This window comes from Ciconia boyciana, chromosome 8 (assembly GCF_034638445.1).
Source record: "Ciconia boyciana chromosome 8, ASM3463844v1, whole genome shotgun sequence".
Lineage (NCBI taxonomy): Eukaryota > Metazoa > Chordata > Aves > Ciconiiformes > Ciconiidae > Ciconia > Ciconia boyciana.
Genome location: NC_132941.1, coordinates 59075095 through 59098858, shown reverse-complemented (window position 1 = coordinate 59098858; position 23764 = coordinate 59075095). Strand labels below are relative to the sequence as shown.

Here is a 23764-nt window from a genome sequence, read left to right as displayed (position 1 = left end):
TTCAGGGTTGTGTAGGCAGTCAGGTTTCTGCCCTGCTGAAGCAGGACTTGATTGTTTTAATTTTAAATTAGAAGTCATTTCTGAGGGTCTTTTTTGTCCCATGTCAAACACACAGAGCGACGTCTCAAAAACTTGCGATCAGTTCATCACCAGCTCTCTTTCTGCTTTATCTGCCATGACCATCTTGTCTAGTTTTGTCTCTTCCATTTGGAATATGCTGGTACTTCAAGGACGTGTGTGTAAGTAACTTCTGAAATGGATGGGACTCCCCATGAGAAAATGATTCCCATGTAGCTGATTGCAGCATTAAGTTATAAGCAACAAAGCTTTTTGTGGTGGAGAAAACACTTTCATGTATATTGTAAGCAGGAACTTTTTACTATGTCATGAAAGCAATTTATAAAGCTAATTGAAAATGCAGGACTTCATGTGAAAACTTCTGAATGAAAAGGTTTTCACCCAGGTCTTCAAAATGATTTTTTTCATTTTGTTGCAGAGGAGCATGAAACAAAGTGAATATGAATTTTCTACATCTGGTGAAGTATCTGCTCAAATTGAAGAAATCAAGTCGCTCTACTTGATTTCTTCTTGTTTTGGCAGCTTTCTGCTCCCTCAGGCTGGAACAACTCTGTTCTGTTGGTTTTAGTGGCAGAAACTCAGGGAACAAAAATCTGGAATTATCACCTCAAACTATTTTTCAGATTCCAAAAAAATGAAACCCAAGTTTTCACTTTGCTTTGAAAGTTCACAGTAAGTAAACTGTGATGTTTGCTAAAGTTTGGCTTCTAAAGAGATGTTGTTTCTGTCAGGGTTAAATAACTTTTGACTGACTTAACAGGAAAGCAGGAGGCTTTGATTCAGTATTGAGTTCTTTAGCAGTGATTTAGAAGCCTTTCTAAAGTATGATGTTTCAAAGATGCTCTTTCTTTTAAGAAGATAAAATGTTAAACAAATAGATGAGTTGTAATACAAAGGCAAACCTTTACGTGTCGAGGTGGGTAGCTTTGATTCTGAACTTTCTTGCCTTTGAATTGTTTTTGCCACAGCCCTACTAGTGTAAGGTAATGCAAGCATAATTGGTTTGACTGGCAGAATTTTGGGACAGGGGGCTGATGTCCAGTGCACATTTACATTACGCCACAGTGGTCTGTGTATTCTTGTAAAGTTATTTTTGTTTGTTTTATAACAAAGTATAGTACTAGAGCCTGTATTCTTTGCTTCCTCTTCATCGAATACTTCCAGTCCTTTATTGCCTACCCCCATGGCACAGCTTTGTCCAATGAAGTGTTCATTGTAGGTTTTATTAGTATTAAGGCCGCATCAATTGACTCTTCTTGGCACGCAGGGTCAAGCAGGCTGCGTTGTGAGTTAGAAGTTCAGCACGGTCAGCAGGCTTCGCAGTCTGTATATACAGCTAGAGAGAGAGTTGCTTGCTAAGAAGACTCAGTTTCAGTATTCATGCAAAGCATTGGGTGGAATGCTTGCTACGAATCTGCATCAGCTGATATATCTTTAAAATTCAATTGTATTAAAAAAATAAATAAATCACATAGCATTGCAGTAGCACTGGACAGGAAGAAACCATATGTTGTATCTGTAATTTTGGTTTGTGAATAGATAGTATGGGAACCTGAAAAGATCTCATGGAACTTTTGTATTTCTAATACTTTATTCTTAAAATGTCATCTTGCTTTTGCTGTGCTATACAACAGTGTTTTTACAGTCTGAGGGAGTGTCTGCATTCTGAGGCTGTTCTCTGTTCTCCTGCCATAAGTGGCATGCTTTGCTGACCTGTGCACACTCATCTGAAACCTCAGCATGACCCAATCCCTATTTCTGCTGTAAGAATAGGCACAGCTGAGTTTGTCAAGTGTGGAAGCCCCTGTTGCCTGGGGGGAAGCCCTCTACCTGAAAGAGATGTCAAGATGCAGAATAAATTCACTAGGAATTTTTTTTGGCAGGAAGCAATCTTTTTTTTCTGAGTTCCTAAACAGCCTGGAAGGAGCAGATCTCTCTTATGGAAACTGTGTGTGCTGAAAACCTCCACACCTCTTAGGTGAAGCCTAGAGAAATGTGTGATATTTTGATCAGTGTCAAGTCTCTAGACTATTTGATTATTTTTTTTCACCCTAATGTATCCATTCCCCACATCAAAAATATAACTAAGGAAGAGGAAAGAACACAAGGATCAGAACCAAAAGGCTGAAATTGCCCTGAAATGCCTTTTCCCAGGGCAAGTGCATACCCTGATTACACAAACATGGGCTGAAATTCATTTCCCGAAGACTCTCCATCATTGACATATCCAGGTAACCCTCAAATAAGTGGGATTTACTTCAAGGCTTGCAGATGTGTTTGAGGAGGTAGCCTGTGAATTCATAGACATTTTTTCTTCCACCTAGAGTTCTTTTAATCTCTCCAGAGCTCCCAGAATAGGGATCAGATTGTTCCCATTTCTAGGAAACAAAATTCAGAGATGCATTTAAATTCTGAATGCTGCCAACATGTGGGTAATTGAGGTGTAGCAGTGGGTGGTTCTCTCAGCAAACACCTGGTTCCTTTCAGTGTGAGCTTAGCTCTTGTAAATTTTACTCTCAAACTTCCTTTCCCCTTCCTTCTCACCTTCTTCCTCACTATTCCTACCATATTAACACAATCTTCATTTTCTTTCCAATTACCATTTTTCCCAGGATAGCATTAGACTGTGCTTAACTATTGTTTTTGTTGGGGGTGGGTTTTGTTTTGGCAGATGTTTATTGAACAAAACAAGATGAAAAGGCAAAGTCAGTTGCTTCTGCAAAATTCTGCTCCCGATCAACAGCTTTTGAAGGCTTTGGACGACAATGCTAAGCTAACACACGCATTAGAAGAAGAGAGGCTTCAACACCAACAAAAGGTAAAACAGGATTACTTTTCATCTCATGCAGAAGTCTTTGAAAGCCTCCTGAATTTAAGGACTGTCATGTATTTGTTATGTTCAGAATTATTTGAGATCTTGTCCCCCGTAAGAGTTCACAATCTAAAAACTAAACTTCAGAGAAGATTGTGATTCCCTTCTTCTGGGTCACTGGTAAGACATGAATACAAAACTTGAAGGTTTTTCAGCCTGAAGGCTCTGGTTTAGGTAAGTATTTTGTTATGGATGCCAGTAAAGTGCAATTACAAGCATTAAGTCAAGTTCCATTAAGTGAAGAAGAGATGACAGGAGAGTATTTTGGATGTTGAGTAATATAAAGGGTATTTTGGGGGGATAAGCTAAGAAGACCAGGAGGTGAGAGGTAGGCAGTTCACATTAGTAGTCTGGTTGCTTGCTAAAGAAATGCATGGGGAAGAGCCAGACATACTGGAGCAGGGAAATGTTAGGTGAATGCTGCAAAGTGATGTGATAGGATCTGAAGTGCTAGGATCTAAACAAATATATTATTTGAAACTGGACTAGATCAATTTCTAACTGGGAGAAATAACCATTGCTTCACTTGAAGAACTGAAAACGAGTTTTCCCTTAGCTTGGAGGCCTGTTCTTAAAACTCGGGTAATAGAGTAATGCTAGGAATAAGTAGAGAGTTTGTGTGCTTTCATCAGTGCAGCAATACTAAGACTATATGTAATCTCACATGCTTCTGAATGAGTATTTTGGAAGAATAATTGCCAGTTCATAGAAAACCGCTGCATCTTTGGCTCCTTGAAGTCTGGAGCAAAATGTATATAAATTGGGAAGTGATTGCTACTCTGCACCTGAATGCTGCCTCTAAACCTGATGTTCCATAATTCACCCACTGGCATCTGCATGAGTTGAGGCAAGGGAGTTTAAATAACGAACCTGTCAGTGGAAGCAGTCAGTAAGAGAACAAAAATGTCAATGTTCTTGTGCTTCAAAGGGAGAAACGTTCTGAGATTAAATTCTAATTATGTGATAAAAACTTTATAAAAAGAAAAAGGGAACATCTTATAGCTTAAGTACTTTGGAGCTAAAGACGTATTCTAAAGAAGAGATAAAACAAGTTAGGATCATAATAGAAAATTCTGACATCTCTCAGAAAAATCTGTCCAGCTCTCATTCAAAAGTTCTCCTCTGTCTGGGGCTTGTAGTTCACTCCTATACTATAACATCATGTTTTCAGGAATAACTGTGCCTAATGGGTTATTTGTCAAAAGGAAGGACAGAAAATACCTCTTATTGTAATGAATGCTATTGTTTGCCAACTGCAGATCAAAGAATTGGAAGAGCAGCTAGAGAGTCAAGCACTGCATAAGGAGATTAGTCGTCTTAAACAGCAACTAGAACTTTTGGAAGAAGATAAAAAGGAACTAGAGCTTAAGTGTCAGAACTCAGAAGAAAAAGCTAGAGACCTAAAGCATTCAGGTAAAATAATGTAATAACTTTCATTTTAGAGGTACAGTCGGGGGGGTGTGAGTGGTGCGTGTCTAATAGAACTATACACGTTGTGTTTGAGACCCCAGAAGCAACAGCTTTTGTGTAGCTGAGATCCAGACCTGTGCTTCACAAGACAAAGTACGGCAACTGCCTTCAGAACAGTCATGTCCAGAATGTGTGTGAAAGAATAACCTTGTAAAACTTCTGTAAGGTATAAAAATACTGTTGTTAGATTGCCCTGAGTCTTACAGATGTGTATATACATGTGAATGGGTTTCTGTGTGAAAGACACAATCCTTCAACAATCCTTGATATTCAGTCAGAATGTATCCTCTTACCTTGTTTTCAAAATAAATAAAATGGGATAACTCTGCACTTTTTTTTTTTTATAAAGATGCACAGTGATTTATCAGACTGTGGAGTCTACATTGTATGAGTTGTACAAAAACATCCCATAATTATCAAGCTACCCAACCATTTAATAGTCTTGCAATAGAAGACACCAGTGAAAATAAAGACATGATTTAGCCCTTCATATTGACATGTGAGAAAACAATTTCTGCTGATGTGAGAGGGTCTGGGGGGGGTGTTTCTTTTTGTTTTGGTTTGGTTTTTTTTTTAAACAGATATTTAAAAGGTAAGTACTGCCTTCCAAACCCTACAAAGGGAGTTAGCCGAACAAATCCGGTGGACTTTTATGGCTCATGTCCATGAGAATTATACCTCTAAATCTCTTACTCGCAGTCAAATATTTTGTTCCATATCAAGTGACTGAAAGGAAAGAAACAGTCTTGCTAGCTACTGTGTGTGTCTGTCTCTAAGATTTAAACTAATGCCCAAAGAATATGCCCAGAAAAGATTCACAGAATATTTAGGAGGGAACAACTGTTGCAGTGCAGATGTTCATACGGTTATTGCTATCAGGATGGTGCCTGGCTTGTCTGCAGCATCCTCTCTATTGAATGAGGAAATTTCTGACCTAATACTCTTTATTTTAAATTGTTTTTAAAAAGGACCCCTGGTGTGTGTGGCCTCACTATAGGGAATGTGGGGCTATGGCTGGTTAAATATTTGCATGTGCCTTTGCTTTCCGTCCTTGTTCAGCTCAAGGCCTAAGCAGGTGCTAGTTTTAAGTATGATACCTGGTCCAAGAAGCATTTGAGCCCCTGTCAGAGGAGGCCAAAGTCCCTATCCTTAGTTAAGTCTCCACATATAGCCATGCTTTTCTGAAACATATCCTTAAGAGCAGGATTATCTTAAAGCTTGTTAGCAGTCTTGCTTGGAAGAACTGCTTTGTGTTAAGAGTTTTAAATTACCCAGCCTTAAAAGTATGCCTAGGCAGCACATGAGTTCTTCTCAGCTGCCTTGGAAAAGACCTAACCTTCACAGCAGATTCTTTCCTTCCAGCCTTGTTTGTCCTTCAGAAGGAATTTATCAGCATAAAGATTTTACCTGGAATTTAAAGTCACTTGGTTGATTTTTATTTTTTTCCTTTTTAAATATAAAATTAAATGTTAAAGATTGTAATTTTAATTCGAATCCATCATTATGAGAACAAAGAACCATATCCACTTTGGAAATCATATTCTGTGCTTCTGCCATAATTCCTACTGTATTCAGAACAATTGCGAAGAATTTTTGCAACTAAAAGAAACCTAAGACTTTTTTTTCTCTGTTTCTGCCCTTCCCCAGTTAATTGCATTTTACAACATTTCAAGTGCAGAAAAGTAATTTCCACATTTTAGATCTGACACAAAAACAGGAGAGAAAGAATCCATTCTGCCCACCGCCCAGTTTTGACCATTTTTATGGGGAAAACCCACACCATCAGCAAGACAGAGATAAGTCTGGAAGCAGAAATTGTTCATTTCTTTCATCTCTTGTTAGTTCATTCTCAAATACAACCTCAAATAGACCATCGCAGGAATGTGATAAACTTTTCTCTGCTCTGTCATTTTATATGAAGAATCCTGTATGAGGGAGAGTGTCAATTTAGTTTCAAAAGTAACTCAGGTTGGAGGTAATTGGTTTAATGAGAAGTCTGTGCATCTAGGACATTGTTCTTGGTAGAAAATGTTGCCAAAAATAGGACTTCCTAGCGGTTGTGTGGTTTAGTCTTGTTGTTTGTTTTTTAGTTAATTAGTAGCTTTTTTGCTTAAGCCATCAGAGTTGTTTTTAGAGCAGGTGTGAGAAACCAAGAACTCACTCTAGTTTGTTTTATTGCTCTTGCGCAGTTGATGAACTTCAAAAACGAATACAGCAGTCTGAAAATCCTGCACCACCTCCTCCACCACCACCCCCTCCTCCTCTTCCGCCTCCCCCTCCTCCTAACCCTATACGGTAAGTGCTTAAATCAAGGGTCACAGCATTAATGCTTTGCTGAAGCAGAATACATTACATGAGCTTGCATCCAAGCAGGAAGAGTGTCTTTAAAGAAAAAAAGGCTTTCTCCATCTGTCTTGGGCTCTTTACCAGCAGGACATGCTCTGTGCCCCACCTGCCAACAGACTAACACCCTGACCGATTTTGAACAGTGTCTGCCCTGCCAAGCCTAACGAATTGTCTAGACTGTGACTTTGGAGGAGGAGAGAAGATACCTGTCTCCTCTAAATTTAGGAGATTATTTTTTTCTGTTCACCTGATAGCTGTAATTATAGACTTGTGAAATGCTTGTCTGAATCTACCGCTAAGAAAACCCCTTTGAACCAAAGGATATGTTGGATTACTGTGCGTCCCTTCCTGTCGGATACTGGTGATGAAAATGCAGACTGCATTGAGTTCCCACAATTGCTTTCATAAGTTAAAAAGAAAAAAAACCCCAGAAAATCACCACCCCATTGTCAAGCAGTTATGGCGAAATTATAAAAATTAAGCCTGATTTTGGCAAAGGACTGTAAAGAGGCTGACCAATATAGGATAGATCAGGCATTAGATGCAAATTAATTAACTAAGCCTTAAAGTGTGCTTCATTAATTTTAGGAACTCAGCTAATCTTCATGTTGTCTGCTTGTTTTTAAAAATAAATGGACTTCGATGACACTTTCTAACCTTCTGTAACAGAAATTACATACAGGAGTATTCTTAACTACTGTATTAGATATATGAATAGAGATGATTAGTAGGGAGAATTCAGCCCTTTGTGCATCTTGCTTTGTTTTTAGAAATCTAAAGTAAACGTATTCTGACCAATTGTGTTTGGTCTTTTGTTCCTTTTACGTCCGCTAATTCATTTGGCTTGCTTGCTTCTTTCTCACTGATGTGTAGCATGAATTAATTGCGTGGGGATGTTGTGGGGTTTTTTTGTTTGTTTGTTTTGTTTGCGTTTGTGCCCTTTACTATTTGGAATAAATAACACTATTCATTTTAAGCCCTGTAGTAGCTAAATCAGAGTATTTCCTTCACGCACTGTGACACTTATGGGCGTAGAGGTTGTTTCAGAGCCTAGGCACTGGATGTTGCTTTTTTCTGGGACAGAGTTTTGACCCTTATGTCAGGAAGGTTGCTCCACTCCATAAGGAGCAATGTTCAGTAGAAAGTGATAGGCCCCACTGACACATCAGATGTGCATAGGAGCTTATACTTGGGCTTTAAGATGAATTGTTTCCTTGCCTGGACTTTTACGTTTTGACTATAGTGAAGGGATAATTATTTGACACTGTAAGAAGATTACAAACTTGGAGTTGGTGAGGAGACACTGATCACCATATTTAAGTGTCCTCTGGAGAATAATACTTCACTTCAATATCTACAGCTCTTCCTTGCTTTTATTATGCCAGAGCAGCTTCAATTTGTCATGTGTCACAATGAGACACTGTCTTTTAATATTCAAATCTTGGAGTGTTTTGATTTGTGCCTAATGTCTGTTAAAAAGAAATAAATTTCTCTGGTGCATTTTGATGGGAGGCATTGTGGGGGGTAATTCAGTACATACATCTGCATTCAAGAACTGTTAAATGAGTCTTTTGTAAGTAGCTGTATAATCAGGTATAAGCAAGCTGTTTGTGTGTCATGTTCACATTCATTCTAACAGTGTGTAATAGAGGACAGAATGACAATCTGCAGTTTCATTTTCCCCAAAGGTCTCTCATGTCAATGATTCGCAAGAGATCTCACTCCAACACCAACGTGAGCAAGAAGGAGAAACCTCCTCAGCAGGAGTCAGGTATGGCTCATCCTTTCTCAAGTCATGCGGATTATTCACTAGGTACTGCAGATAAAGCTAGTGAAAATGAACTGTGGGTACAGACAGTGATGCAAATGCTTATAATTGTCAACATGAACAACTGCTATCCCTGTCCCAGCATATTCATCTACCTTGCAGTCCGGAAATGTGATTGCAGCCCAGTCGTATGTGCTCTGAGATAGGAAGTGGTGTCTTTGGCATTGTAGCATTGGTACTGCAAGCTTCCTCGAGATCCTTAGCAAATTTGCATAGCCCTCGTAGCCATCTATGGCACAACTGAGCTGGTGATCAGCATCCAATTTATTTTTTCCAAATGGCTTTTAGCATGAATGATCTTTAAGGCTGCAGATCAAAAACCTTAAGGGAAGACCTAGCACTTGCTGTAACTGAAAAAAAGTTCTTATCTTCCTTCTTCTGGCTCTCATGCTTATCAGATATGTCACTAAGCTGAATTCATTCACTGATGTGGCAGAAAAATTTATCTTTTTTTTTTTTTTTTTTTTTTTCCCCTTGGGGAGTGGGTGGACATGTTTATTATAGGCTCACAGAAAGACTTGACAAGGGAAGCTCTTAGCTGGGTATGGTGATGTGCTGGGTGAGATGGATGGGGAGAACAGGATGGTTTAATTTAGGCCCCATGCTGTTACACTGACTCCGTGCAGCTTGTCGAGTCACACCCTGGCAGTTTGGAACTGCCTGTAGTAGTTGCACTATAGCAGCGTTGAGAGGCTCAACCTGTGCCTCTACATGGAGATACTACAGCATGTAGCTGCAGCTACAGTATGTCCAGGGCTTTGCACTTCCACAGCGTATCTGGAAGAGGCAGAAGAACAAATCTAACAAGCATTAAGCTGAGAACAGGTTATATACAGGATAATACAGGGAAGTTTCCAGCTTCCAAATGGCTTCTTGTTTGTGATTTCTTCTGTCCAGAGCCTCTCCACAGAGCTAGTTTGTTAAATGCTTCAGTTTTCATCCCTCAATTCATATCTTACGAAATTACCACTCAGAGTTGACTTTTAATGCTAATCCTTTAATAATACTGAAAATCTAAAACAAAACGGAATCTTGCACTAAGGTGGCTCTGCATGCAAAGTAACAGCTGAAATTGCATTTTATTGTTGTTAATGGAAGCTGGAAACTTAGTAGGTTGAGAACAGGAGTTAAGTACAGATTTACAAATCTTCATGAGTGCCTGAAGAGTCAGAGCTGGTTAGACAAGTGTTGCCAGTTAAATAACCAAGGTTTTCCTCGCTCTTTCTCTCTTCCTTCTGAAACAGCAGGAGTTTGTTTGCAGTGAATTGCTTAACTCAGTTGCTGCCACTTAAACAAAGACGGGGGCTGCAGAAGGGAACCTGGCTGAAATTATAGGTATAGGATATAACTATTAAAGAAAAAATTGCTGTTAGAAGACTGTAATGGTATGTAAGCATGGCTGGATTGGTGAATGGGACCAACAGGCAGATAGTGCGGGAAAAGAAGTATTACTCCTCCCATTTTTCCGGTGAGGAACTGAGGAATGGGGTGACTTGGGCAGGTCCCTGGGGGAATCTTTGGGAACTGGTTACCAGTCTGAGAGAAATAAAGTTGTTGGTCTGGGTACAATAATTAGAGAAGTGACCTTGTACCAAGATCTCTGATGAAGAGTCAATCTTATCTTTCAGTAAAAGTTCAATTATGTTGCCTTCATTTATCAAGTTTCCTTACCTTGAAGCGTCCTAGATATTTTGATTACACCTTTTTGTTGAGACTGTTACAAACAGTGATTGCAGGAAATGCTATGAAATTCACTGTAAGTTCTCTACACCACATTCTTTCATTATTTATTAGCAAACTTTAACAGTTCTGACCTTTCTTCAATCACATATAAACTACTGCTTCTCTTAATAGTTGAGCTGTTCTTAAAATAAAAATAAAAAAGGGGGAAAGTTCTTTCTTGATCTAGTTATTATATCCAACTTGAGGCTTGTTTTGACCCTTGTTAAGGACTTAGAATGAGTGGTTTCTATCCCATACCACCAATTAAGCTTTTATACTTGAAACAGCCTGTTTGTGAAATTAAAGCCTGACATTAAATCGGCTTACAATACAGAAACTGCATTTCTATGAATCATCAATAGTACCCTGACAAGTGAGAGAGCGAAAGTCTATTTAAAATTCCTGTTATATAAGGTACAACATTGCAGCTTTGAATAGCGTCAACCATATTTCTCCATGTATTTGCTTTAAGTAGTCTTTTTTTCTCCCTTTTTGGTATGGCACGTTAAGTGTCTTTTGTTACATTATCCAGAACACTGATAAGTTAACAGGTATTGTTTAGGCTCATCACACAGCTTCCCGTTTTATCTGAGTATTTTGCAGTCCTGATACTGAATCTCTTGAAAATCAGCAGGTTCCTTTCATGGTATTTAAGTTTTGCCCTTTAACTTGGTACAGTATTCTTTAATAGTGTGGTTTTAGTTCAGTCTGATGTGTTGGTCTATCATTCCAGCAAGGTTCTTAAACCCATGTGAAATATGAGACACATTTGGTAGTCCTTTAATGGGCTGCATACAGGCCTTGCCATGGGGCATTATCAGCTTTCCTGTGTCAATGAAACTGTGGAAATTTCTGCTGAACCACACTGAAGAGATACAGTGTAAGTGGGGCCATATTCTTCCGTCCTTGGTGCTTCAGCCTATAGCACTGAGCTTTTGGAATTCCCAAACAGCAGCTTTGCATTTTTCAGGATCTGGGCCCTGCTTCTGTCCAAACGTCTGCAGGCACTGCAGGTTTGGTGTTTGTGAAGTCCACGGCTGGATCCTCAATGTGTGTAGACTGGCATTTTATCCTTGAAGAGCTTGTGACAGTTTAGCTGATAGCAAAGATCGCTAATAGTGCTGAATCCAGAAACTAGAATTGCTGATAACTAGAGATGAGGTTGCTGGTTTCTGCTACCACGTAGAAAGTGGAAACACCTTTTAGATGTACGTAGTGTAAGGTAAAGTGCCTCTGTGGTGGGGAAAATTAAGAGTAAGATAGTGGTCCTGTAAGAAAGAGGCTGTGAACAGCCCACTTATGAGGAGAAAAATAAGCCTATATATTTATGCTTATCATTTACATTTTTAATAAACCTGAGAAAAAGCATAGTACATGAGCAATATGCATCACACATACAGGTAGGAAGAACTACTGCAGGGAGTATGACTAAGTACATTGTATATGCAAATGCCATTTCATCATTAAAACTCGTTTATGATTATGGTAACTGGCTATGTATGGCAAGCAAGCTGTTTAGGAGGCTGTTTAACATGTTTTTGTCTTTGGACTATTTCTCTGTAGTTCATATCTGGAATGTGATATGCTCTTTGATTTTTGGAACAGGCGAAGAAGTTACGGATCTGAAGAGACAAGCTGTTGAAGAAATGATGGACAGAATTAAAAAGGGAGTTCATCTGAGACCAGTCAACCAGTCAAGCAGACCTAAAACAAAGGTTTGGAATAAATAGCAGAGCAATAATATTAGCTAAGTACAGTAATTTACACTGAAAGTAAATCAGGCTTTCTGTAGAATATTCAAAAGAATACATTTGCCTCACCTCATTTGCTTTGATTGATTTTGAATAAAATGAATTGGAGCAGCATATATCTGAAGAACAGAAAAAGAAGTGAAGCCAACAGTAAGTAAATAGAAGCCAAGTTTCTTGGACACAGAAAGGAACTGAAAGCAACCATCTTGTAAACAAACAGCTACTGCACTAAAACAACTAAAAGCACCGAGGGAATAACAGAATTGGGTAAAGGGGGTGATCAAGAAGTAGACTGTATTTAGCGGTATTTCTTCCTTTTATGCAACACAGCACTAATACATGAATGTTGCCACTATAAAATATTTCTTACCATCTTCACAAAAGCATAATCTTTCTTTATGTATAGGCTGTGATTCGCTGTGTTACAAGCTAAGACTCTTCCCTTCATCTATATAAGAAAATAGATTGAATGTTAGCCATGTGCCCATGAGAGGAGAGTGCAGAGGAACATAATACAACTGCATGCCTGTGCAGTAGACCCTTGTGTGACATCTGTCTTCGAGTACAAAGTCTGTCACGGTCCATTTCATGTGTTTTTTAACATGCATGTGTTGTGTTTATTTACAGCCAGAAACACCAAAGCCCTCTGAAAGTGCAATGAAAGAATTAAAAGGGATTCTGGTAAGAAAACTTGTAGTTTATACTTCATTTTTTTCTTCTCATTGAGCTGATGGGGCCTTCTGTGCAAAATAGCTGAGTATTTGAAAGTTCTGCGTTAGTGTTTTGGTTTGAAGCTGTAGAGCAGTTTTGGAGTGAATCCCCTGATTCCACTTTTGACTTTGGTCCAACTGAAAGATTGGTTTTGGCCTTGCTAACAGAATTTATTTTGGAGAAAACTAGCCTGTTAACTCTGCTCTGGATTTGTATGTTCCTGCCACTAGCGGGGATGTCATGGTCTGCACCTGCCATAGATCCTTTGGAAACTTTCCAAGTACTCACAGTGGGGACGCTTAGGGAGGGAGAGGCAGCTGAATAAATCTAGTCCAAAGTAAAGCCCCTGAACTGCACATAGAGTAGATGTAGGGTTCTCATCGTCAACTGCTGTGAACTCCTGCTCTCTCCTGAAGCACCAAATTTCTCGTTAGCATAGACATAGCCTAAATAGAGCAAGAGGTCTCTAGTGTGTCTACATTTATATGTAGAAAAATTGATTATGAATAGCTGTCCACATACCCATTTGTCACTAAATAAAAACATGAGGCTTGTGTTTGGTCCTGCTCAGAGCAATGTGCTATTTGCTGCTGGTCTGTCCTTTACTCATATTACGTTGCTTATTTAACTGGTTGTTTCTTTTGCACAAGTGCTAAAATTGTATCAGTCAGAAGGAGCTGTAGTTCCTGCTCCGTGACTTCTGTGACCCCGAAGCTTTTAAAGTTGAAGTGCAACTGTGGCACATCAGGTGAAATTTTGCCTTTGTAAGGTGAAATATGGTGAAATTCTGCCCATATCGAAGCAAAATGCTTCACATCCATTCCACAGAAGGTAAGGCTAATCATTCTAATCATCCATGATAGCACCTAAACAGCCCTTTTAAAAATAACTTCAGTATTGTGTTGGGTGATGCAAGACGGTACAGCAAAGAGTGTAGCCACAGCCTGTGCTGTGATTTAAAATCACGAGTGTGGCACCAATGACATGTTAAACTTACTGTTCTCCAGTCACATGAAAGCAGGGGAAGAAGGGAAGAAATGACAGAGAGCCCCCAGACCTTAATGCTGAGCTGTAATTAGAGGGACACATAATTACATGTGGAGGTAAATGGAAAAGGAATAAAATGCAACACGGAGATTGTGTTTTAAATGGAACTCCGTAAGTATATGAATAGTTTGATATGGTGTGCTGTTTGGACCAGTGAGGGTTGGACTCAACGATCCTGCCGAAGGTCCTTTCGTTTTCTATAGCTGTTTTATTTCTTTGACACTGTATCGCTGACATCAGGGGAGACTCGATTATGTACTTCAGAGGGAGCAGAAAGAAACCTACAGTCACTGTACTTCTGCATCTAGCTTGTTGCTTTTGAGCCCTTCAGGATATTTGCAGTATAAGACAAACTATGTAAAATCCAATTCCAGTCTATTCTTGAGACCAATCATTATGCACAGTCAGACAACAAACATGGGGGTGGGATGTGATGGAGTAAACATTTGTTGTTACTATGCTAATTATGCATTTCATGTAGACCTCCGTATAATTGTTACCAACAAAACACATTTATGTTCCGTAAATTGCAGAGTTTGAGTGACTCCGTTGCACAAGTTGTTTTCGTACGTGTATGTTTGTACAGATCTGGAGCACACTATTCATTAATAATGTACCTGCTCAGTTAAATTTCAAATAGTTGCCAAAGAAAATATTTTAACTTTTGGGCGGAGGTGAAGACTTAGTAGCTGAAAGTAGTACAGCTTTTGCAACTTGCGATGCCATTTCTTTTTGTCATTTGCTATTTCTGCTCAGAAGTTATGTGCTTGTCAACAAAAGATGTTAAGAATATGTCACTTATGCTCTGGATAGGTGCTATACCACATGTTTTGGAAGCCTGGATAAATGGGATTCCTGGGGATTCCTAAAGATGGCAAGACTCAGAGGGAGAATGAAATAGCACATGGGTCCCAAATTTTCAGTTGCATTATAAACATTTTGGCGAAATTTTACAGTCAAGTGGGTGCTGATCTAGTAACTGACCCTTGTCAGTTGGGAAATGCATGTAGTATGTGCTACGTGCATGTTAAAATGTGGGCAATTTTGGGAGGTTTCAGGCTTTGATCAAAGCCTTTTTTTTATTTCCGTAGCAAAGTGCTGCTGGATTTGCAGCTTAGCTGACACAAAATACTAACCTTGGCATAAGGCAGTAATAGCATGGATTTCTATTTTGTATGTATAAAAAACATTTCAACTTGAGGTCTAATCTTGTGCGGAAGAGAAACCATGAAGTATGTGGACCTAGGCTCAGGTTTATGCCAGAGCAGCTAGATCATAGGTTATAATAACATGCTGCAGTTGCAGCTAGTACACACTGACTTCTGCAGATATGTGTGCACACCAGGGTGCAGCAACACAGGACCATGCTAAAATATAAAATATGCTGGAGCAGTGAAATATGGATCTTTGGCTTTTTGCTAATAGAGGTTAATTATGGGCATGATAACGCTCTAGCAGTTTTTTAAGTTCCTTTAAATATTAAGACGGAGGAAGTTGGCAGTTCCCTGCAAACATCAGAGTTTGTTCATTAGTGATCCAGAGCATCTCTTTTAAGCCTGATACCAACCCTCTAAGGTGTAGGTAAGTATGGTTAATCCCTACATCGGGAAATCCAAGTAGGGGGAGGAGTGGTGAGCCAAGCCCCAGATGCTCTCTGTTGTACTAAAGAGCGAGCTTTGCGCACTGCTCTAGAACTGCAGTTGCTTTTCTGCCACTTAAAAGGTTCTCGCATTGTGCATATGGGATGTTTGGCAAGGCATAATATATCCTCAGAGAGGATATATTTTCATGCCTGTTTTTTCATGCCTGTTTCTTGCTGTAGGAAACATTGAACAAATCCACTAGTTCCCGAAGCTTAAAGTCCCTTGAAACGGACAGCAGTGAAACAGAGCTGGAACGAGTTCTGCGACGCCGGAAAGTGACCACTGACCAGGACAGTGGCAGTAAGTGGCTGGACTTCTTTGTACTCCTCTTCCTCTCCCTGCATTAAGTGACTCTTGAAGCTTTACTTTCTCTTCCAGACCATTGCCATTTCAGCCATTATGGAGAACCCCGCTTACTTCTACAGTGACTCACTTCGTCGTCTCACGTGTCGCTTTTCGTCACCATTTTCTCCAAGAGATGCCTCTGTCAGGATTTTCTGCGCACACAGCCACATATACTGTGGTGGGTTGACCCTGGCTGGATGCTAGGTGCCCACCAAAGCCGCTCTGCCACTGCCCCCCTCAGCTGGGCAGGGGAGAGAAAATATAATGAAAGGGTCGTGGGTTGAGATAAGGACAGGGAGAGATCACTCACCAATTACCATCACGGGCAAAACAGACTCAACTTGGGGAAAATTAATTTAATTCATTACCAATCAAATCAGAGTAGGGTCATGAGAAAATAAAACCTAAATCTTAAAACAACTTCCCCCTTCCCAGACTTAACTTTACTCCCAAATTCTCTACCTCCTCCCCCCCAGCAGTGCAGGGGGATGGGGAATGGGGGTTGCGGTCGGTTCATCACACGTTGTCTCTGCCGCTCCTTCCTCCTCGGGGGGAGGACTCCTCACACTCTTCCCCTGCTCCAGCGTGGGGTCCCTCCCACGGGAGACACTCCTCCACGAACTTCTCCAACGTTAGTCCTTCCCACAGGCTGCAGTTCTTCACCAGCTGCTCCAGTGTGGGTCCCTTCCACGGGGTGCAGTCCTTCAGGAGCAGACTGCTCTAGTGTGGATCCCCCACGGGGTCACAAGTCCTGCCAGGAAACCTGCTCCAGCCTGGGCTCCTCTGTCCATGGGGCCACAGGTCCTGCCAGGAGCCTGCTCCAGTGTGGACTTCCCATGGGGTCACAGCCTCCTTTAGGCACATCTACCTGCTCCAGCATGGGCACATCCACGGGCTGCAGGTGGATTTGCTCCACAGTAGACCTCCACGGGCTGCAGGTGGATATCTGCTCCACCATTAACCTCCACGGGCTGCAGGTGGATATCTGCTCCACCGTCAACCTCCATGGGCTGCAGGGGCACAGCCTGCCTCACCATGGTCTTCACCATGGGCTGCAGGGGAATCTCTGCTCTGGCACCTGGAGCACCTCCTGCCCCTCCTTCTTCACTGACCTTGGTGTCTGCAGAGTTGCTCTTCTCACATATTCTCACTCCTCTCTCCGGCTGCAATTGCGCAGTTTCCTTTTTCCCCTTCTTAAATAAGTTATCCCAGAGGCTCTACCACCGTTGCTGATGGGCTCGGCCTTGGCCAGTGGCGGGTGCGTCTTGGAGCCGGCTCGCATTGGCTCTGTCGGGCATAGGGGAAGCTTCTAACAGCTTCTCACAGAAGCCACCCCTGTAGCCCCCTGCTACCAAAGCCTTGCCACGCAAGCCCAATACATATACACAGGTACCTCTGTCCTGCCTGGAGCTCAGACATTGTTACTGGACTTAATAGTCTGAGCCTACTGTGAAAATACTCTTGAAAGTAATGGTAACCAGAGAAATGAGGGTTTAGGACTAATGTTTTGAATTAACCTCTTCTGCAGAGCAAGGGTCTGCAGTTTTTAAGCTGTGCTTTACTATCATCATTGATAAGAAACTGTTGATGTTCTGCCTGGTTAGAAACACAGCCTGTAAGTCCATGCCATAGTCGGTGCAGATGTGGCTGGTTTTAATGTCACTGTATGGTTTTAGCTTGGACTTTGTAGATAGGCAGTTCACTGACTACTTTTAGTATAAGAACAGGCTTTTTTGTCATTGCACTGGCTCTCACTCCCGACGCACTTCAGGCTGGGAGAGCACTGGCAAGTTGTGACTTGGTAGTGCTGTGTGGGCAGCAGGACTTACCATCCCAGAAGGCAAGGGGATTGAGTGCACAACTGTGTCAATATAGCAAGCCCTGCAAGTGGTACAAGAAAGGGTTAATCTTGGCGGGGACAGCAGAAGCTGCAAATACAGTGTTTTGATGATCTCCATGCACTGGACGCTGTTCGTTAAAATTCCATTTTGATTTCTGCAGTTAGCTTGAATTCTGCTGTGTGTATGTGTTGTTTCTAGACCAGTCAATCCAGTTAACAGAAGCATTAAACTTTCTTTGGGTTTTAGGTCCCACTGGAATCTTGGCCACATCAGAATCAAAATCTCTGCCTGTGCTAGGTTCGGGAGCCACTGCCGCACAAACAGCGTTGAACAAGAAAGACCTGGAGACAGAATTAACTTCCAAAGTACCCGACTCAGGTCCTATCTCTGACCAGCTTAAGGGTGTTGCGGGCTCCAAGCCTACATTACAGTAAGTAGAATGTGGATTTTTAGATATATTTTAGTACCAGATCTGTTTAGCTGGTGCATTTTGAAAGTGATTTAATATCAGTTTTGGTTAACAGGATAAATGTACAGTCTGCAGCTGTTTACCACCGACTCCTCAAATAATTTGCAGTCTCACGTAGAGGTAGAAATTGAATTCTCTGCTATAAAGTTCTTTCCCTGTAGAATCTGTAAACATTCTTCCAAAAAAATTTTATCTTCTCTGCCAAAAAAAAGAACTCAAGAGTTTTTGAGGTATAGCAAGGTTGAGGTTTTTTTCATATCCTGAAGAGAAGAGGGATGACAGTTATATAGTTAACTCTTGATTTTAAAAAAAGGTAGTTCTAGCACAATATTTAAAAAAACAGAATCACGTAAGTCATATTGGTCTGTATGCAGGTGTGCAGGGCAGTTTCCATTGGACCAAAACAAGTCCTGACTATTGCTCTTAAATGTTTGTTGGTAAAAATTCTGAATTAACTTGAAATCTCAAGATTAAGATTCTTCCAAAAATAAAAAAAATACTCCAACAAAAAAACCAGTTAGTGCTGCATTTGCACAGATGGGCAGAAGAATCTTTTGTCATAACAGATTGAAGACCCAACGTGCCAGTTAAGCATCAAAGAGTTAAACCTGCTTCAGAAATATTTATTTCAGACAGATCCTGTGGAGGATTGGTTTGTTTTACAACAATAGCAAGCTCCTTTTGAAATTAGGCTGTGCACTTGCTTCAATTCCCTTGCCAGGTTGCTTGTCAGTTTGTCACTTCAAGAAAAGGAAATAGATGAGAGAAATCAGATCGGCAGAATATTGTAATCATGGCTAATTAAACCTCTGATTTCCTGCTCTATCAGTTAAAAAATACCACCAGTACCGATTCTAGCAGGTCTCCATTGCTTGGTTCAAAGGAGTAAGTCACGACAAATGAGCTGGAAATTCAGTTCGCATCTATTTTTATGAACTGATATTTACTTCACTCTCCTGCAGGTACTTTTATCATTTACTTTTGAATGGATAAAGAGCCCAATTTCCTTTTGTGCTCTACAGTTTTATTTAATTCGCACCGAGTTTTAGAAGCAGAATGCCTTTTCCAATCATATGTATTTTCCCCTTTTATTTAAGTATCCTTAGAAGAAAGATAATCTTCATTTTAATTTAATCAGAAAGATGAAGATTTGTTCAACAGTTAATTTGACATGAATAATGCCATTGCATTTTCTTGACCTGCTACCCTGACAGAAAGGTGAGGTTGTTCCTGAAAAATACTGTGTTTGTAGTTTGTGGATTTCTCCAATTTTGAACAGATAACCTTAATCAGAAAATACAGCAACTCCTACCACCTTTTGTCTACCTTTATTCCACCAAACTAAGTGGAAATTGCATTTACAAGAAAGGAAATGAAATAATTGCAGGCCCAAGGTCTCACAGAATGCGTGGTGAATTGACAGTGAAAAGGATCTTGTGTTGACAGTCGCAGTTGTTATGTGTTATAAAAGCATATGTGAAGCTCAATTTATTTCTCAGCTTGCCTATTCAGTGACATCCTAAAAGACACATTTCACTTTAATTTATCTGTTTAAAGCATTAAAACAAATGTGGTGGGCCAGATTCCTTAGTGCCGCAGGGCTTCTTTGCGCCGAGGCACTGGTGTAAACCTGCCTAATTGGAAAGGCTCATTGTTGATGGTTTTCCAGCGAGAGAGAAGGTGCTGGGGCTCTCATACTCTTCAGCCACTGGACTGGCAGGGAGGAGCAGAAATAACCTAGAACCGTGTTGAAGTGCAATTACTTTTCTTTTTTTCTCCTGGGTCCTGTTTGCAGCAAAGGTTGGTAGGAGCAGCCTGCAGACTCCACGGTGTGTAAGCACTGTTTTAAAACAGGGCTCATTTGAAGCAGACAGCAGAAGGAAGTTCATTTGTCTAACATGTCTGACAACTTGGCTCTGTAATGAGGCAGTTTTCAGGGCTTCCCTGGGTACATCTATACTAGCAGTTTAGTTTGGATGAGCAGAGCACTTCTGAAGCAAGTCTCCCTATTGTCCCCGTTTGCTATGCTTTGATTTGTATCCTGGAGTGGTCTTAGTGCGTAAACTGGATCCCTGGATTCATTGGATGAGTGAAACTAAACCAGAAGACATGATCCAGCCTTTAATGGCGGGCCCGGTGGCCACACGAGAGCTAGTTCAGTGAATAACCCCCCTGCAACGTGTGTTATGAGGACGCTGGTCTGAAGCACAGGCTGTTTACCTCTACACATCTGCTCCTGTTGCACCACGCTATTTCCTGAAGTAGACCGTGTTAACTAAACAAACAGTACGCTGCTTTGACCGGATACCCTAAATGACAAAGGCATACAAAAGATTTATTGTGGTGGCTCTTCTCCTTATTCATACCTGAGGTAAAAGGATGCAGCTGTCTCATCATTTGCAATTCCTTGAAATCTGACAAAGGTGTGATCTGCTTCAACTGTTTGCAGCAGCCAAGCAAACCTTTTATAGCACAGTGGAGGCTTGATTGCATGTCTCATAATTACCAGGTGTCCCTTGCAGTGCAGTGTTTATTCTTTTTTCGTCACCTAGATTTTAATGTACAGCTTCCTACAGAAAACCTTAGGGATAGCCATGCATGAGATATTTCTCTTTGCTGCACCATCCATTTACTAAGGTTTGTAATGTGAAGGAGGAGGTAATACTTACAGACATTTAAATGCGAACAGCCGTATTCATCGTTCTTTATTCACACTGAGTAACAGTTGTGCACACCTGTTCTTATGGAGAAAGAAGGTCACGTCTTTGAAAAAGACCCAGCCTTGAAAATGTATCTGTGAACAATATGTAGACAGAAGTGAGCTCATCGAGTAAAATCCTGGATCCTCCCCACTCCTAAGTCAGTGACAATCTAACCTAAATACGCACGGGGTAAGGAATGTCAGTCTTTGGTTGAAGTAGGACTCCACACGTTACTCCTGTGGTTGTCTTACCAAAGCACTGGCCTCCAGCTGAATCAGCTGGGCCACTCGTGTGAGTTGCCAGAGGAGGGGTTGCGGAAAAGGCCTGTACCATCGACACATACGGGTTGATTCTGAAATTTCCCCATAATCAAGCTAAGTGATGATAGCTCAGAGAAATTAATTCAGAAGAAAAATCTGGGTTTCGAACCACTAGGTGAGGTGTTATTTCAGTCCAGGAGGTTGTTGGAAGAAGGGTCTGAAGCCGTTAAGCAGATGATTTGGAATGTGTGAAGATTCGCTGAGGTGGTGCTGAGGGGAGGACATCAATAATGTGTGTCCTATAGAGAAATTGAGGCCTTACCTCAGTATTCAGGTAACTTCCTCTGTAAATCTTTTCCCAAATGTTTAACCCAGCGTGAGTGTAATTCTGTGACAATTGCTGAGAAGAGAATAGGTGACAATTTAGTTCCCTTGGGAGCAAAGAGGAGTTCCCGTGACTCCCTACGGTGTGCAGACACAGAGGGGAAAGGTGTGTCTGGCTCTGCCCCTGGGTTTTGGGGGATTGTTTTTTCCAGCACTTTGTAAACATTCTGTTTCTGGGCAGCAGAGTTCTCCGCTAACAGAGTGAACCACAGAGAGGGTTAGTCTTAATCTGATGATTTTATACAATTAAAGGATTTGTCCTCCTTCTCCTGGCTGTAATCTTAGTACCCTTGAATCATCTACAAGCTCTGCGGGAAGCAGCTCAGCCTCAGCTAGACAGAACTGCAAAGGTTTTCCAGTGCAGCTTGAACATGGGCAATTTAGTTTGAACAACAAATGAAGAAAACAATGGGATGTTCTGGAAGTTTGAGGTCTCCTCAATTTTAACTATTTTAAAAGCTACTGTCACACATTCTCCTTAGACTGTACTTTTTGTGTGATCTCAGTGCAGATAGAAGCTCTCCAAGATTCTCCATTTAAATGAATTTGCCAATCTTTTTGAGCATTTTCAAAAAAGCACCTAAAAATGGGAACAATTTCCCATGGCTTGATCCAGCATGCTCGAGATTGTCTGCAGTTCCCTTCTGCTCGCTGCTACATTGACCACCTTTCTACTCAGCTAGATTTAGCAGGGGCATTCCTGAAATGGAGAAGGTTTCTTGCACTTTCTTCACAGATGTCTAATGCTGGTACTATCAGAGCAGGGAACCAACAGACCAATTCACTCGTGTCACTGTTTCCATTCCCTGTAGTTTCCTTTTGACAAATACTGTAGTGTGATGGAATTTTTTGTTCATCGAAGACTTTCAAGACTTGGAATTGGTGTATTTTTTACTATTGTTCAGTATTAGCCTTTGGTCCGGTCTGTTGTATTCCCCTGCCTTGTTAAAAATTCTGAAATATTTAATGAACACATCTATGGCTTTTATTCTCAGTAAGAGTTTTTGACTGAGGATAAAATTGACTCACCTCTTGTGGTCTGGCACACAACAGGCAGACCACGGTGGTACTCTGCTGAGCTGAGACCCCTGTACTCCTGTGCAGGTTGACACCATGGACTGGGTAGTCCAGGTCAGAGGCAGGACAGCTGAGCTGCTGTTATTTGGCAAACCCTCCGAGTATGGTAGTTTGGAAAGGACGCAGTGGTTGGAGTGTGAACTTTGTTGCACGAGTGATGTTTGTCCTCAGTTATGGGGATCTTGTAGGAAAATGGGAATGCTGGGGTCAGGGCGGGCGGTAGTTAGGCAAATAGCAAGCTATGATTGACGTGCAGGCATGGTTTTTAAGCGTTATGAAGAAGCAACTGGTGGTGAACAACTGTCAAATCAGCTTAATGCTTCAGAACTCATCTTTTGGGGAGTAAGGAATAGCACCGGTGGAGTTTTATTTTGGTTTTGAAAGCAATTTTGCTTTGAAGAGAGATGGCAGCTATTTCAGCGTCCTAGATTAGGGAGCTCACTGCAAGACGAAGTATACTAATTTGACACCATGTTAAGTGTTGGCTTTTGTAGCAGAAATTACTTCATTCATACCAGCTCAGGCTCCAGGCAGAGTATCTACATGGAGTCTCCCATGCCTATACTATGTACTTGCAAAACCAGTCTTTGCTGGAATAGATTTTTGCCAGGATTTTCTAAATATGCTGTAAAAACCATGGATTTTCCTACACTGTTTTCCTTGAATGGTTTCCCTCAGCTTCTGCTTTTACATATTGTTAGGAAATTGGACGGGACTTCATCCAATAAAATTTTCCATGATATTTACATAAAATTCTGCTTTCTAATGGAAACACATTACAATGATTTCATGAATAGAGCACCGAGCAAGGTTAAATAATACCAAGGTTATAATATTAACCAGAGGAAACAAAGAAAATCCAACTCACAGTTGACAATCCAATCCTTAGTTTGTCCTTTTGTACTCTTACTGTAAATTATTTACAAAGGGCACAGCAGTACTAATTCACCAATGGCCCGTCAGGCGTAACCCTTTATTTTTACATCTTCTGTAGCTTCTGTAAGTATGTAAATGGAATATATTGCTTTTGATACTCTTATAAGCAGTCCTTCTCAGTACTGCATGGGACTTTGCATATCCCATACAATTAATCTAAAATGCATTTATCATCTAAGGCTGGATTTCACAGTACAGATTTTACGTGCGTAGTCATAAAAATATATGCAGACTTACGAAGAATTATGTATGAATGAGTACAATAGAATTAGATTCTCAATT

The 23764-nt window shown here is 40.8% G+C and overlaps 1 protein-coding gene across 2 annotated transcripts in view; it reads left to right on the top strand.

Moving 5' to 3' along the window:
- SHTN1 (shootin 1) overlaps positions 1-23764 on the top strand; it is a 68688-nt gene that overhangs the window by 40199 nt on the left and 4725 nt on the right. The window contains exons 9-16 of one of the 2 annotated variants that reach the window (XM_072871743.1): positions 2750-2896; positions 4210-4363; positions 6610-6715; positions 8455-8537; positions 11922-12031; positions 12695-12748; positions 15648-15768; positions 17952-18084. In XM_072871743.1, the coding sequence (XP_072727844.1) occupies positions 2750-2896; positions 4210-4363; positions 6610-6715; positions 8455-8537; positions 11922-12031; positions 12695-12748; positions 15648-15768; positions 17952-18084 (908 nt within the window). Of the gene's footprint in view, positions 1-2749; positions 2897-4209; positions 4364-6609; positions 6716-8454; positions 8538-11921; positions 12032-12694; positions 12749-15647; positions 15769-17900; positions 18085-23764 lie in introns of both variants that reach the window. The other variant, XM_072871742.1, reaches the window with a different exon arrangement.